Source organism: Mercenaria mercenaria, chromosome 3 (assembly GCF_021730395.1).
Source record: "Mercenaria mercenaria strain notata chromosome 3, MADL_Memer_1, whole genome shotgun sequence".
NCBI classification, from domain to species: Eukaryota; Metazoa; Mollusca; class Bivalvia; order Venerida; family Veneridae; genus Mercenaria; species Mercenaria mercenaria.
The window spans coordinates 30,064,353-30,077,685 of NC_069363.1; the positions used below are offsets into that span (position 1 = coordinate 30,064,353).

The 13,333-nt window shown below is 34.3% G+C and overlaps 2 protein-coding genes across 2 annotated transcripts in view; both read right to left on the reverse strand.

Moving 5' to 3' along the window:
- Window positions 1–240: 240 nt before the first annotated feature.
- Window positions 241–5,156, reverse strand: LOC128555867 (vitellogenin-like). The gene is made up of 5 exons (XM_053539642.1): window positions 5,091–5,156; window positions 4,307–4,422; window positions 3,749–3,869; window positions 1,578–1,776; window positions 241–521 (listed from the first exon to the last, which is right to left on the reverse strand). The coding sequence occupies exons 1-5, from the start codon at window positions 5,154–5,156 to the stop codon at window positions 241–243; spliced, it is 783 nt and encodes a 260-aa protein (XP_053395617.1).
- The window catches only part of LOC123525183 (uncharacterized), a 33,552-nt gene continuing 24,525 nt past the window's right edge, over window positions 4,307–13,333 (reverse strand). The window contains exons 25-33 of the mRNA XM_053538104.1: window positions 11,463–13,190; window positions 10,582–10,737; window positions 10,020–10,208; window positions 9,441–9,656; window positions 8,700–8,891; window positions 6,981–7,136; window positions 6,107–6,305; window positions 5,091–5,190; window positions 4,307–4,422 (exon numbers count right to left, since the gene is read on the reverse strand). Of these exons, the coding sequence (XP_053394079.1) occupies window positions 5,159–5,190; window positions 6,107–6,305; window positions 6,981–7,136; window positions 8,700–8,891; window positions 9,441–9,656; window positions 10,020–10,208; window positions 10,582–10,737; window positions 11,463–13,190 (2,868 nt within the window). The 3' untranslated portion in view covers window positions 4,307–4,422; window positions 5,091–5,158. The remainder of the gene's footprint in view (window positions 4,423–5,090; window positions 5,191–6,106; window positions 6,306–6,980; window positions 7,137–8,699; window positions 8,892–9,440; window positions 9,657–10,019; window positions 10,209–10,581; window positions 10,738–11,462; window positions 13,191–13,333) is intronic.

A 13,333-nucleotide genomic window follows, 5' to 3' on the forward strand; every position in this document is an offset into this window, starting at 1 on the left:
ATAAGCAACAAGCATGATAATCAAGTCCATTAAACCTAGCAGTCGTTAGGGCTGTATTGAGATCTCCTGAAACTTTTAACACTGGTACACATAAAACAATTACTGAAATGTTAAATAAAAAAGAGCTTATACAGTTCAGAGCATTTTAACATATTAAAAAAAACAACCTTTACACATAAAATTGTTAGATTAATAATACACAGCTGAGAAAAATTTAAATCAATGACCTAGGCAGACCATTTATTGTTTTATACAGTGTGTTGGCATTGGAATGTTTTCATTCATATCAGGTCTCTTGTCTCTTACTTCATCTAAGATGCGACTCTTGGTGATCTCAAGATATCTGTCTGCCTTGGAGCTTAGGGATCGCAGACAATAGAAGGAAACAAGGTGATCTTCTACACCCTTTGGAATACTTAATGTTGGACATTTCTTCACAGGACTGGTTGAGAAACATGTTCTAAGTATGCCATTGATTTTCCTCTGCTTTGTCAATGTTTTTTCGATGGGTTGCACATGTTCTGAAAGAAGTAAATCAATGTCCTTAAAGAACAGTACAAGGTACAGCAAAATGACACACACTTTATAGTGAAACAAAAAAGCTTTTATGATCAGACTGAATTAGTACCCGGAAAGCTCTACTTTCCCCATGAAAAGCAAAGAAGATAAGCAAGAAACATGAAATGAGACTGGCAAAATGAATTTCAATAATCTGAGAATAATAATTTTTTAAATAGCTTCCAAAAAAGGGAAGCTCTAGTAAAGGCCATGAGTTAAATTTCTAAATAAAATTTGTCCAGACTACTACTTTTCTATTGGTGAGATCTGATTGAAATATTACAGGAATGATCAAAAGCAAGCCTAGATTCAAGGTATGTTATGGCTTTTCAGTTGAATTATTTTTCACAGAGTTACGGCCCTTTGGTTATTATGTTGAAGTTCTTGTCTAAAACTCCTGTCTAGATTCCAGTGAAACTTCACAGAAGTTATAAGTAAAATGGATTGTTGTGAATATCAGCAGCATGTCCTTCTTATATTATTTTTTGCAGAATTATGACTTTTTACTGAGATTATCAAAATCAATCCCTTTTGCAGCCAGAAAAATGCTGAATACGACTGATTCTGATTCTGCCTTTGCAACCAGTGTAGATCATGATCAGCCTGCACATCTATGCAGTCTGATCATGACCTACACTGTTTGCCATTCCGTCAGTATCTTTTAGGTAAGCACCCCTTTCAACAGTTAATGGTACTGTCCAAATTGAAAGCTGGACAATTTCATTATAGAAATCTAGCAGGATAAGGGTAAAGATTCAAAAGTATCTATTTGTCAGATGCACAGCTTCTAAGAAATGGTTTCAGCTTCATCATCACGGTAACTGAGTAAGTTGTTCAATCTTAATATGATGGTAGGAACAACAGTTGCAGTAACCATTAACAAATTTCAGTGCTGAAAATGATGAAAAAACACACAATACGATTATTTTATCAAGTTAGGCCATTTAGCCCTAACATTACTAAGAGGTAGCCAATATACATAAAGTGAGAAAATCTGGAGACAGTAAATTTTTACATACTAGATTTTTCTCTTATTTCTGGAACACCTAGTGACTTCTGTACTGGCAGCGGATCACACTGGCTGTCTGGTATGAGGTAAGCAGAGGCAACTTGTTGTGGGTCTGAGTATCGAACTTTCTGTGGTCCATTGAGGTCTTCTGGTCTGCTATCTAAGCTACTACACACACCACACAGTTTTGACCAGTATGTTTGTGGAACCTTAAGAAAAGAAAAAGAAATCGGAGCTACTGATAGTGGTGGAGTTATTGATTGGGATAGAGTAAAAATTTTGACTGCTGGATACATTCAAGTTCAAAATTTGATAGAGACAATGATTTCACACTGATTTCATAGCCTATAGGTTATATCAAGACTAAAGCAATATGAAAGACACTTTATTTCAACCTAAATTTATATTTTGTCAAATAGCTATTCTTTCTGGTTCTGTCCCTGTAAAACTGAACCAGGAACATCTATCCCTAAAGGCAGACACGTTAAATAATTCTGTACGGGAAGCTGGCAAATTTATACAATTGAAACTACTCGTACATAAACATGGCCCATACATATACATGGCTATTTGCACTTGAGTCTGGAAGCATATATTCTTAGACTTTGTGCATATACTTTAAAAGATGTACATGTAATATAGTACAAGTGTATTCCAATCTGCATAAATTTAAAAGGGACCATTTAAAGAATGTTCAAAGTATCTCTTGATTCTTGATTTGGTTTCTTCCACTTATTTGCAGAGCACATTAATTTATTATATTAACAAGTTATTTTAAAACCAGGGGCCACACTGGCCATAAGTCATACACCTGACCTTGACTACTTGACCTTGAATATATGTATGACACACTGAATCATGAATGGTTACAACTGTGTTTAATATAAAAAAATAATAAAACAGGTAAAGCGCCCCTATTTCAATAAATTTGAGAGAGGTCCCTGCAAGGATGCTATGGAAAATTCAATGACAATTCACCAAGAGGTTCAATTTTAGGAAAAAATAATTTAGAGATATTTCTGTTTCTAGCTCTAAAGGCCCCTTAAAATGGCAACTGCCCTAATGTGAAAAACATTAACAGAGTACTTATAAGAGTGCTACAGACTATGTTTGGTGAAGATCCATCAAGCAGTTTAGGGGAAGAAATTGTTTAAAGGTATTTTTATTTTTACCTCTAGTGAACCAAAAAGGAGCTTAGTATACTGATTTATAAAATTGAAGAGAGGACCTTATAACGATGCTACAAACCAGGTTTGATGAAGTTCCATCAAGTTGTTCATGAAAAGAAATTTTACCTTTAGCTCTTGTGGCCCAAAATAGTTCAGTGCCCTCATTTATATAAAGTGAAAAAAGGACCTTATAATGATCCTACAAACAAGTTTGAAGAAGTTCTATCAAGCAGTTCACAAAGTTCTTGTGCCCAAATCTGAACACATTTGAGAGGGGACCAAACAATGATGCTACAGACCAAAATTTATGAAAATCCATCAAGTGGTTCATGAGCAGAAAATGTTTAAATGTTTTTTCTACTGTCTTCTCTAGTGGGCCCTAAAAGGGGTCAAGCAGAACCATAAAAAATTGAAGACTTTGCCAGGATGCAACAGACCAAGTTTGGTGTAATTCTGTTATACAGTTTCAGAGATGATTTTATGTTAATTGTAGACAATGAACAAAGGACTATATAGTGGATACCAAACCATCCACAAAGACTTACAGCTCACCCCGAACAAAGTTCAGGTGACCTAAAACAAAAAGCATTTCTTTAATCTTATCATTCCATAGACAAACTATATCTGTTCCAACCAAAGATAATCTAACACAACATTCTAAGCAAAGTGATTCCTTTTTAAGTTTCTTCCAAAATTCTTTGGTGAATTACTGAAAACAAAGGACCCACTGCAAGACCTGTAAAATTTGAAAGTTAGGTGGAAGATAGAAATTCTGTTACGCTGTATGTAAACATTGTAGCTCATATAAAGTGTGGTTGAAATCAAGGTTTTAAAATAAACTAAATATGGAGAGCAGAAGCTTTGTAAAAATAACTAAATATTCTAGTTATGTTTTGGTATGCAGGCAAAAAAAAAAGACAACTGAAAGTAATTCAAGTCTAAATTTGAAAGAGGTAGATTTTATATGCAGGTAGTAAATATCTCTACCATCAAAAACAGTCTTAGAGCCCACCTTCACTGAAACTTTCTTTCCATCTGAAACAACAGACAAGCCAACATGTGGTAGTTTTACTTCTATTTTGTCATCTCTAATTTTCTTCAAAACTACTGGCCTTCTACTGTCCTTGTGTAACCTGAAAATTTATGCTATGAATATGAAAATATGATTTCATACAAACACAATGTCATTTTGCAATTGTATTTCAGTTATATTATGAGATTTAGTTAATCTGTCGGCTGTATTTTATTCAGTATCAATTCAAACTTACTGTCTGCATGCGACAAAAATGTCTCCTGATCAAACATAGGTGAAGGCCATATGACTTCACACATTTCTGTCAAATTTGCTTTGTAAAAAGATGGAACTCAACCTTTAGATTAGTCTTGAGCTCTCCCTACTGATATGTCTGGACTGGACATTCATCCATTCTAGCCAATTTTACCAAACTGTTAAGTTTCATGCCTATGAAATTAAATGATTTCACAATATTAAGATTTCTTTTTATTTTTTCTTAACAGTTTGAATGGATTAACTTAATATTTGGTGTGCCAGAACTATTTTCATACTTACGTAACAATGTCTGGATGTGTTGGCATACTAATGGGCGTTCCATCAACTTTCACTTCAAGTTTTGTTGGATCTGGTATGACTTCAACCTTTCTTTGTTTTGTCAGTATGGTAATTATCTGTAAAGACATATTACAGAATGAATGAAACTCTATACCATGAAGTCATGTAATTCTGTGGGCACAAAATTTAGTGGTTTTGACCAGAGTAGCTATTTACTGGGGATATCAATTTATGGATTTTGACCTTTGAACACAAAATAATTGGGAATTTTACATATTCATTGGGATTAAATATTGTTGGTTGGCTTAACCACAAAAATGAGTTGCCCATGAATATTAATGATTTTACAGTAGTAATATAGTTCCCTCTGAATTACATTCCTCTTGAAGACATGGTATATTATACAATTATTGACTCTTGAGCCATTGGATATGATGTGATATTCACCGGAAGAGGTCAATATTCAATGGCTCAAGAGTCAATAACTGTTTTATTATATGGGTTCAGGTTTATGAATAAGTAACAAATATTTGTTGCAACATATTTAATATTTGAAAGTAACAATAACTGTGTGAAACTTCCATTCTATATTTAGAAAGTCATGTTTAATGGGGAAAACCCACTAACCATTAAACATGAAATATATTTTGAAAGATGATGAGCAGTTTCAGCCAATGAAATTTAAGATATTTTTAGAACATATAATAAAAAGTGATAGTATTCAAGTTTAATGCAACACAATATAGTGCAATTTAAAGTGGCAGTTGGCCACACTTATACAGACCTTTCTGGATGGGTCCTGCGGATGGGGTTTGCTGACTACAAGGGAGCTGTCTGGAGAACAGTCCATAGTCAGAACACTTTCACATGCTGGTTTCTCAGATCTCCTATTTCATCAAAACATATGATTAGATTTAATAAGTTTCATTAATACTTTTACTAATTATTAAAGCAACTTTAATTATTGTACAAAACACTTAACAGTACACTATTTAACAAGGGCTATCAGAATTGTCAAAACATCATAATCCTTCTTTCCTTTTTTATGCAGCCTGCCTGCTTACCTCAGTACCTGCTTACCTCAGTAAGGAGAGCACAGACCTATGGATCACAGGGTTGCATGTTGATCCTCCGGCATGGTGTCTGTTCTTCGTGACAATTTGATAAAGACATTCTGTTTAAAATCAATTGTCCTCCACCTCCGATTCATGTGGAGAAGTAGACAGTTACTTGTGGAGAACAGGTTAGTTCTGGTAAGGTCAACTATCTGCCATTACATAACTGAAATACTGTTTAATAATGGTGCTAAAGCCAAAACAAACAAATTTCCTGTTTATGCTGCCAGTGAAATTTGGGGAACATCGCAGCTTTAACTACATCTCTGTATGATACACCAACAAATGTTAAGCTTAAACTTGTATGACCCATTGCTGCAGAAATAGTGTACAACCTACATTTTCAAAAGCAAAAACAAGAAAGGTCAGAAATGTGTAAAAGCAATTTTTGTTTGGAATCTATTATTTAATTATATACCTTAGTAGCAGAGACAAACTTGTATGTGAAGTTCTGTCACCTTCAAGGATTGACAAACCCAAATGCTCTAATTACTTTCATAAAAACAAATGCTAAACATTATATTTATCAAATCTTGTTACTTTACCCTTTTTAACAACTCTAACTGGTTTCAAGCAATTAATTTTGATAGTATCAAAACTTCAACAATCTCAGTCATGATATATTAAGTGAAGTTATGCCTTTTATTTCTGAAGAACAAAAACATGCTGAAACTAAACTAAACACTTACCTCAACAGTTTTCCCAGATAACATTTTAACTCTATATGGGGTTATTTCACAAGATGCAGGGAGATGTCTAGTGCTAATGCTGGATAAAGCAGTATGGGCTATGCTGTCTGACAGAGAAACCCGCTTCACTATACCTGGTGTAGGTATATTCCTAATCCTTGTAGTCTCTGATGGAGACTTTATTTCTACATCAGTCTTTGAAATATATAAAAATATTAAATTAAACATTTAGTGTATAATACAAACCACAACTTCAGTCTTATAGATCTGATTTTAAGCTAATGTTTGGTAACACATATACTTAATGTATTTTCTGAACAGACTTTGGAAAGAAAATCTTCTGCTATAATCTGTAGTTGTGTTTACAATACACAAATTTTGCCGAAACTTCACAAAACTTCATAGTCTTCATAGTTGAACTAGTCTAAATATCAAATTAGCAACCAGAGATTTTCAATTTTTGATCTTCATATCCAGTTTATGCCTTATTAATTAAGTAAATTTTATTACGCTGATCATTTAGTTGGCAAAGACGTGGGTTGCTAATCATTACAGCTTTACATACTACTCAGCGCTCCATAATACTGCAAAACTTAATTTCATTAGGTCAATAAATGATCCATAATCTATATTTTGCAAATCACTGGAACAATATAACAAAAGTAATGAGTACTTACTGTGTCAATACATTTTTGCTTTTCCAACTCATTAAAAATTTCATAAACTGTGTTGGCTGTTTATTGTGTTTATAACATTTTTTTAAATTGACAAAATTTGAAAATTATCATATCATAGACATGTTTTTATCTTTCTTCACTGGCAAAACCTTATTTTTGAATCAATTTAGGCAAAGAAAAACTTATGTTTTACCCATCTGTCATCTTGGCTAAGCTCAGCTTTGATCTCTACTTTATTCTTCATGTTGGTATCATCAGGCATGATGAGTTCCACTTTGTTGTGTAGCTTCAGTTTTAACATTTCACGCAACTTCCACATTAACTCCTTCACATAATTTGGCAGACTGTCCTGTAAAACATCAAATATATCACCGGTACACCTTCATGTAATGTAAAATATTATCTGTACATTAATCATGTGTCCACTGGGTATAAATGCTAAAGCTCTAATCAACTACCATGTTCTTTGCAAACAAGGACCCATTACTCCAGGAAGTTGGGCCCATTCAAAACTTATTTTCTATATTTATATCTAAACATCATAATTGATAATTTGCAAAGTAAGCAACAGTTCTGCCAAATAATAAACAGGAAGTTTGACATAGTAGATTTTCACATGAAGTACATATAGATATATGTAATATATTATATGATGAAACCAAATTCCCCACCCATACCCTTGGTTGACAGAGTATAAAAAAAAAACAAAGAGCTGTCTCCATCGGATGACACATGCCCCCGATGGCACTTTGAATGAATAGTTATGGCCGATGTTAGAGTTTAGGACCTTTGACCTACGGAGCTGGGTCTTGCGCGCGACACGTCGTCTTACTGTGCCACACATTCATGCGTAGTTATTTTAAAATCCATGCATGAATGACAAAGATATGGACCGGACACGCCCATCAATGCACTATCATGAAATATGACCTTTAACGTCTAAGTGTGACCTTGACCTTTGACCTACGGAGCTGGGTCTTGCGCATGACACGTCGTCTTACTGTGCCACACATTTATGCGTAGTTACTTGAAAATCCATCCATGGATGACAAAGATATGGACCGGACACGCCCATCAATGCACTATCCTTTTAACGTCTAAGTGTGACCTTGACCTTTGAGCTACAGACCTGGGTCTTACACGCGACACGTCGTCTTACTGTGGTACATATTCATGCCAAGTTATTTGAAAATCCATCCATGGATGACAAAGATATGGACCGGACACGCCCATCAATGGACTATCCTTTAACGTCTAAGTGTGACCTTGACCTTTGAGCTACGGACCTGGGTCTTGCACGCGACACGTCGTCTTACTGTGGTACACATTCACGCCAAGTTATTTGAAAATCCATCCATGGATGACAAAGATATGGACCGGACACGCCCATCAATGCACTATCCTTTAACGTCTAAGTGTGACCTTGACCTTTGAGCTACGGACCTGGGTCTTGCACGCAACACGTCGTCTTACTGTGGTACACATTCATGCCAAGTTATTTGAAAATCCATTCATGGATGACAAAGATATGGACCGGACACGAAAATTGCGGACAGACTGACAGACCGACAGACAGACGGTTCAAAAACTATATGCCTCCCTTTGGGGGCATAAAAATCAAACACAATGACAACTTTGTAGAAACATGAATGCCTGGTTTTCAAACTTTAGAAGATGAAAAAAAGGAAATATTTTGCATTTTAATTTTCGTAAACTCTTTGATCAAATACAAACTTGCCCATCTGGAATATTCTAGTCTGATTTGCTTAAATTACTGATTAATTTGTAGAATATTTTGCAGATCTTTAAGAGTATTAAGATAAGCCAAGTAATAAATTATTCGTTTACACTTTAAAATAAAATACATGTTTTACCTATTTTAAAGCAAGTTTTAGCAAAATAATGTACATACTTCATAAGCAACCAATGCATGTAAGTGTCTAAACATGTTTAATTTATCCTTGATCATTCTATAATCTCTGGCAGTGGGATCATCAGGTTCACGTCTGTCACTGAGATATCTGCGTAAAGCTGGGTCTTGTTTGCTAGGAAGTGCTTGATCTTTCTCCCATAGCAACTGTTGCAAAGATTTCTTTCCAAAAAGCTGTAAATAAAATTAATCATAAATTCTGTCATAGCAAAGGAATTGAAATAAGACATCATGTAAAGCATTACTGCTTGAATCAACAGTTGGTGAAAAAGCTGTGTAAATCTATGGCCCAGGAATCTACTATAAAATTGATTTCTAAATATTTTGCTTTTACAACAACTTAGATATACTCAATTAAGGATTCAGATATACTTAATTACGGATTCAGCAGCAATTACAGCCAAAAGTAGATAAGATATAGCACAATTCCCTGGAAATTTACAATAGAAATACAAAATCTTGTCTTGATGGAAAGTTTAAAACTGCTATAGGTGATGTATGACTCTTGCAAGTTTCTGTTGTCAGTTACTGTCTTCTTTAAAAAGAATGTATTGTAAATATTTTCACCAAGAACTTAGAAAGATATTGGCAAAGAATCTTCTTAATAGGTAATTAATAAGATATTAAATAGGTAAATTAAGCAGTAGACAAGGTTTTAAAAGTTATCATTATAAAAGTCATATATTTATTTTCACTAATGAAAATTTAAGAAAAAAAACATACCCTTATAGTGACTGACTTTCTCTGCTTGTACTCTTCACCATATGAAATCTTCACCATTCCTGTGTATATAGGTTGCCTTGGTGACCTTGGGCTAGCTGATGTACTGAGAGACAATGTGTGATGGCTGTGACGAGGTGATGTACTGCTGGAGGACTGTTGTAACAATTTTGTCTCATGTTGTTGCCTTTGTACTCTGTCCTTTAACTGCTGGATTGTCTGTGAAATTATATTTATATTCAAGTAAATAGTTGTAAATGGTACTCATTATATATACTGCCATAAATTGCATTTATTACTTAGTTTATATTGTTGTCACTATGCATGTCAAGTCCACTAGAGATGATTCTAGTCTGTCAAAGACAGTGCTTCAAGCTTGGCAAATTTTCTACCAAAGGTCAAACTACCTCCCTGAAATATGCACCCTTTTTAATATCAATTTAAACAATTTATGACATCAGCCAACATCTCAATTAACAGAAACAGCTTTTTGTATTAGTATGCAAGTTAGTTTTTATACCTATAGGGGAATGTTTTGTTTCTTGTTATAGGTAAAGATATAAATGCTGCAAATAGTTGTACCTGTAATGGCTGTAACAGTGACAGGTCAGACCTGGACTTAACAATAAGCCTTTTCTCCACTGCTTTCACAATACTGAACTGATTCTCTTGTTTCTCTGTGACAACTTTCAGTAAATCTTGCAACTGTTCACTGCTGGGATCTTCCTTCACTTTCATGTCTAATGGTTTTTGTACCCGGTCTAATTCATCCTAAAAGTACATTTTGCAGAGAAAGAAAATTTAAAAAGATGGTAATTGTTTTTTAAAGATACTATGCTTACAAACTGCCTTATTCATCTTAAATATTACACACATAATTATTATAGTACATTGTTGTATAAATTATCTAGAAGATATTCTAGAAACAGATCTGGTATTGACCAATCTTTGGTAGTTTGTTTGAAATCAGAGACCCTAGTTCCTGTGAACTAGTCTAAACAAGAATTATTCGTAAAAATACTTACAGGACCTTGTAATCTGTCAAATATTCTTTAGACTGTAACTTTTCCAATGACCTTCCATTTCTTTTCCTGTACAACACTTGGTTGTTAAATATGTACAACTAGTACAACTGTAAACATACCTGTGAAGCAAGAAGTTTACTGATTATATCATATAGCATCTGTTTTTCATGAACATTCTTTGCAACCTTAGACAGTCTATCTGCAGGTGTTGGTTGGTCAAGACTAAGCATAAGCTTCTTCTGTAATGGTCTCACTTCAGAATGATGTACTTCAACCTGTAATGTATAAATATAAAATATCTACAGAATAATATTGTGAAATCCTGTGATTCCCTTCACATGAAATTTTCTGGTTTTGGCTCTAACTGTGGGGATATGAATTTATGGATATCAACATTTGAAGATAAAATGAATAGAAATTTTGTTGTGATTTAAATTTGCAGAGTAACACAATCATAGTCTGCAAAAATTAGTCCACCAAGAATGAAAATAATGTCCCAAACCTATATGACAAAAAATACTGTAACAAAATGGGTCAAAATCTTGAAAATGACGCACCTTTGGTTCTAACTGCTATAACTTTTTTTCCAGTGAAGTTATGGTAAGACAGTTAACTTGCAGATTCCAGGGGAAAATCAGTGACATTATAATGCCCGAAATGATTGTCATTGTTCAAGAAGAAATTTAAGGTATAGTATCTATCTTCAAAACCTACTGTCAGACTATTTCTTCGTTTGAAGAAAGACTGTTTTTAAATATTAACCATTCCCAGTGATTTCTGTTGCTTATAATCTCTGGGCAAAAGATTCAAATTTCATTCAAACTTGTCAATGCCATTTTTGAGCTCATTAGAAGTGAATGCAAGGGAGCTAAAGAACATCCCTGATAATATCCATCAATTCAAAATTTTACACACCAAATCATGGCATCAATTGTTAAAAGCATCATTGAATTCTGTATAGCTCTTCATTTATATTTTATCTAATACAATTATAACAAACCTTCATTGCCCTTTTCAGCATGACAGTAATAGCAGCAGAAACATCCTTTGATGGATATGAAGGTAGAGGTGACAGATCTAGAGATACAGAATCTGGTCTTGATGGGTCCCTTCTCTTCAAAAGATTTTCTGTTGTTCTGATATTTTTAACTGTGTCATGCTGGAGCTGCTCAGTTTCCTTTTTCAGTTTTTTCAGTAACATCAAGTCCGAACCTCCGTTTACTGCTTCTGTTACAATTTTGTCTTTTGCGATTTCTTTAATTTTTTCTAAAATACCATACTGTCGCGACAAAGCTTTCCAACTTTTTATTAACATTGGGCTGAGCAGTGTCTTCCTTTCAGCTTTAATGTCCCTACTTTCTTTGTCAATAATGTCCATTATTTTCCTGCTGTCCTCTTTAACTCCTTCCACAGCTTTCTGTACAGATTCCTTGGAAGGTTGCTTTCTTATGCCATGAATTGGAAATGGCTGTTTCAGATTTAAATCTTCCAACACCTGAAGTTGTTTCACATGGATCTTTACCATTGTGGCTAATCTTTCCGCATTCTCAGGGGAAACATGTAAATTCATAGATTTTCTTTCCTTTTCTGCATCTATAGCAATGGCTAACCTTCTTGCAATTTCTTTGGCTTTCATCACCAGATCCTCTTTTAGCTTCACAAGTTCCCTCTTGAGGTTGTCAGTCAAATTATCTTCTTGTGTTTTTAAAGAGCTTGGGTCAATTGTCCTTGATTTCTTTTCTAATGACTTTATATCTTTTTCAAGATCTATAAGTGCTTGCTTTTGGTGCAGGAGAACTTCCAAGACTTTTACCCTGAGCATTTTATCAAGCTTGCTGTTCTCTAATAATGATACATCAAGTTTGTCTTTTACATCTCTGGACACTTCATCAATTTCTTTTATCTGACTCTTGCTGCTGTCAATACTTCTGATAGTCCTTCCCTCCTTTAGTTCCTTAGACATTGTCTTGGAAAGGGAAATCAACTTTTGTTCTAAATCTAGTAACTTAGAATGCAAACTTCTATCTCTTGGTTCTATTTCAATTCTTGATTTCTGCAATTCTGAAGACTGTTTGTCTATTGAATGTTTTCTTTGCTGATCCTTTATTCCTTCCAAATCATGTACCTGTTCTTTTAATTTTGTCTCCAATTCACTCTTTTCACTTTGCAATAATACAGGTCGCATTTTTTCTGCAGTCAACATCAGTTTTCTATAAGTCTTTTCTTTTATTATGAGTAAATACAAAACTTGAACCGAGTCTTCTGGCTTTTGATCTCTTCTTAAAGTTTGATCAAGCTTTTTGCTAACTTCTTCTGTAACTAATTTAGATCGTTTTAGAATGTTTTTCAATGTCTCTAATAGTTCTTTTATCTTCTCTGGGTATGCAGGTTGTCTACTCAGCTTTGCTACATCTCTGAGAATTTTCCTTTGTTTCTGTACAGCATCAGTCAGTGGTTTGGAATCCGGGTTGACTGAATTCTGGAGTACATGGTTTACTGAATCTTCAATGATATCATCAACACTGTCTGGTTTCTGTATCTTCTTTATGTGCTTGGCTGCAAGTCTGATAACCTCAGATCCTAGATCCAGAAGAGAATCCAATTCTTTTCCATCCTCAGGGACAGATATTCTGATTTTTTCCTGGACCTGTTTCTGATATTCATTATCTAACAGATCAGATGGTTCTAAGTTTCTTTCAGGCAGGTCTAGTCTTATGTCTGTTACCATCTACAAATAAAAGATTTTCTTTAAGTAACGGATTAAACCATCATTTACTTTTGTCAGCCTTATAAATACAAGAGGGCCATGATGACCCTATATTGCTTATAAGGTTTTTTAGCTCTGGCAGCCATGTTTTATGACAAAAATGG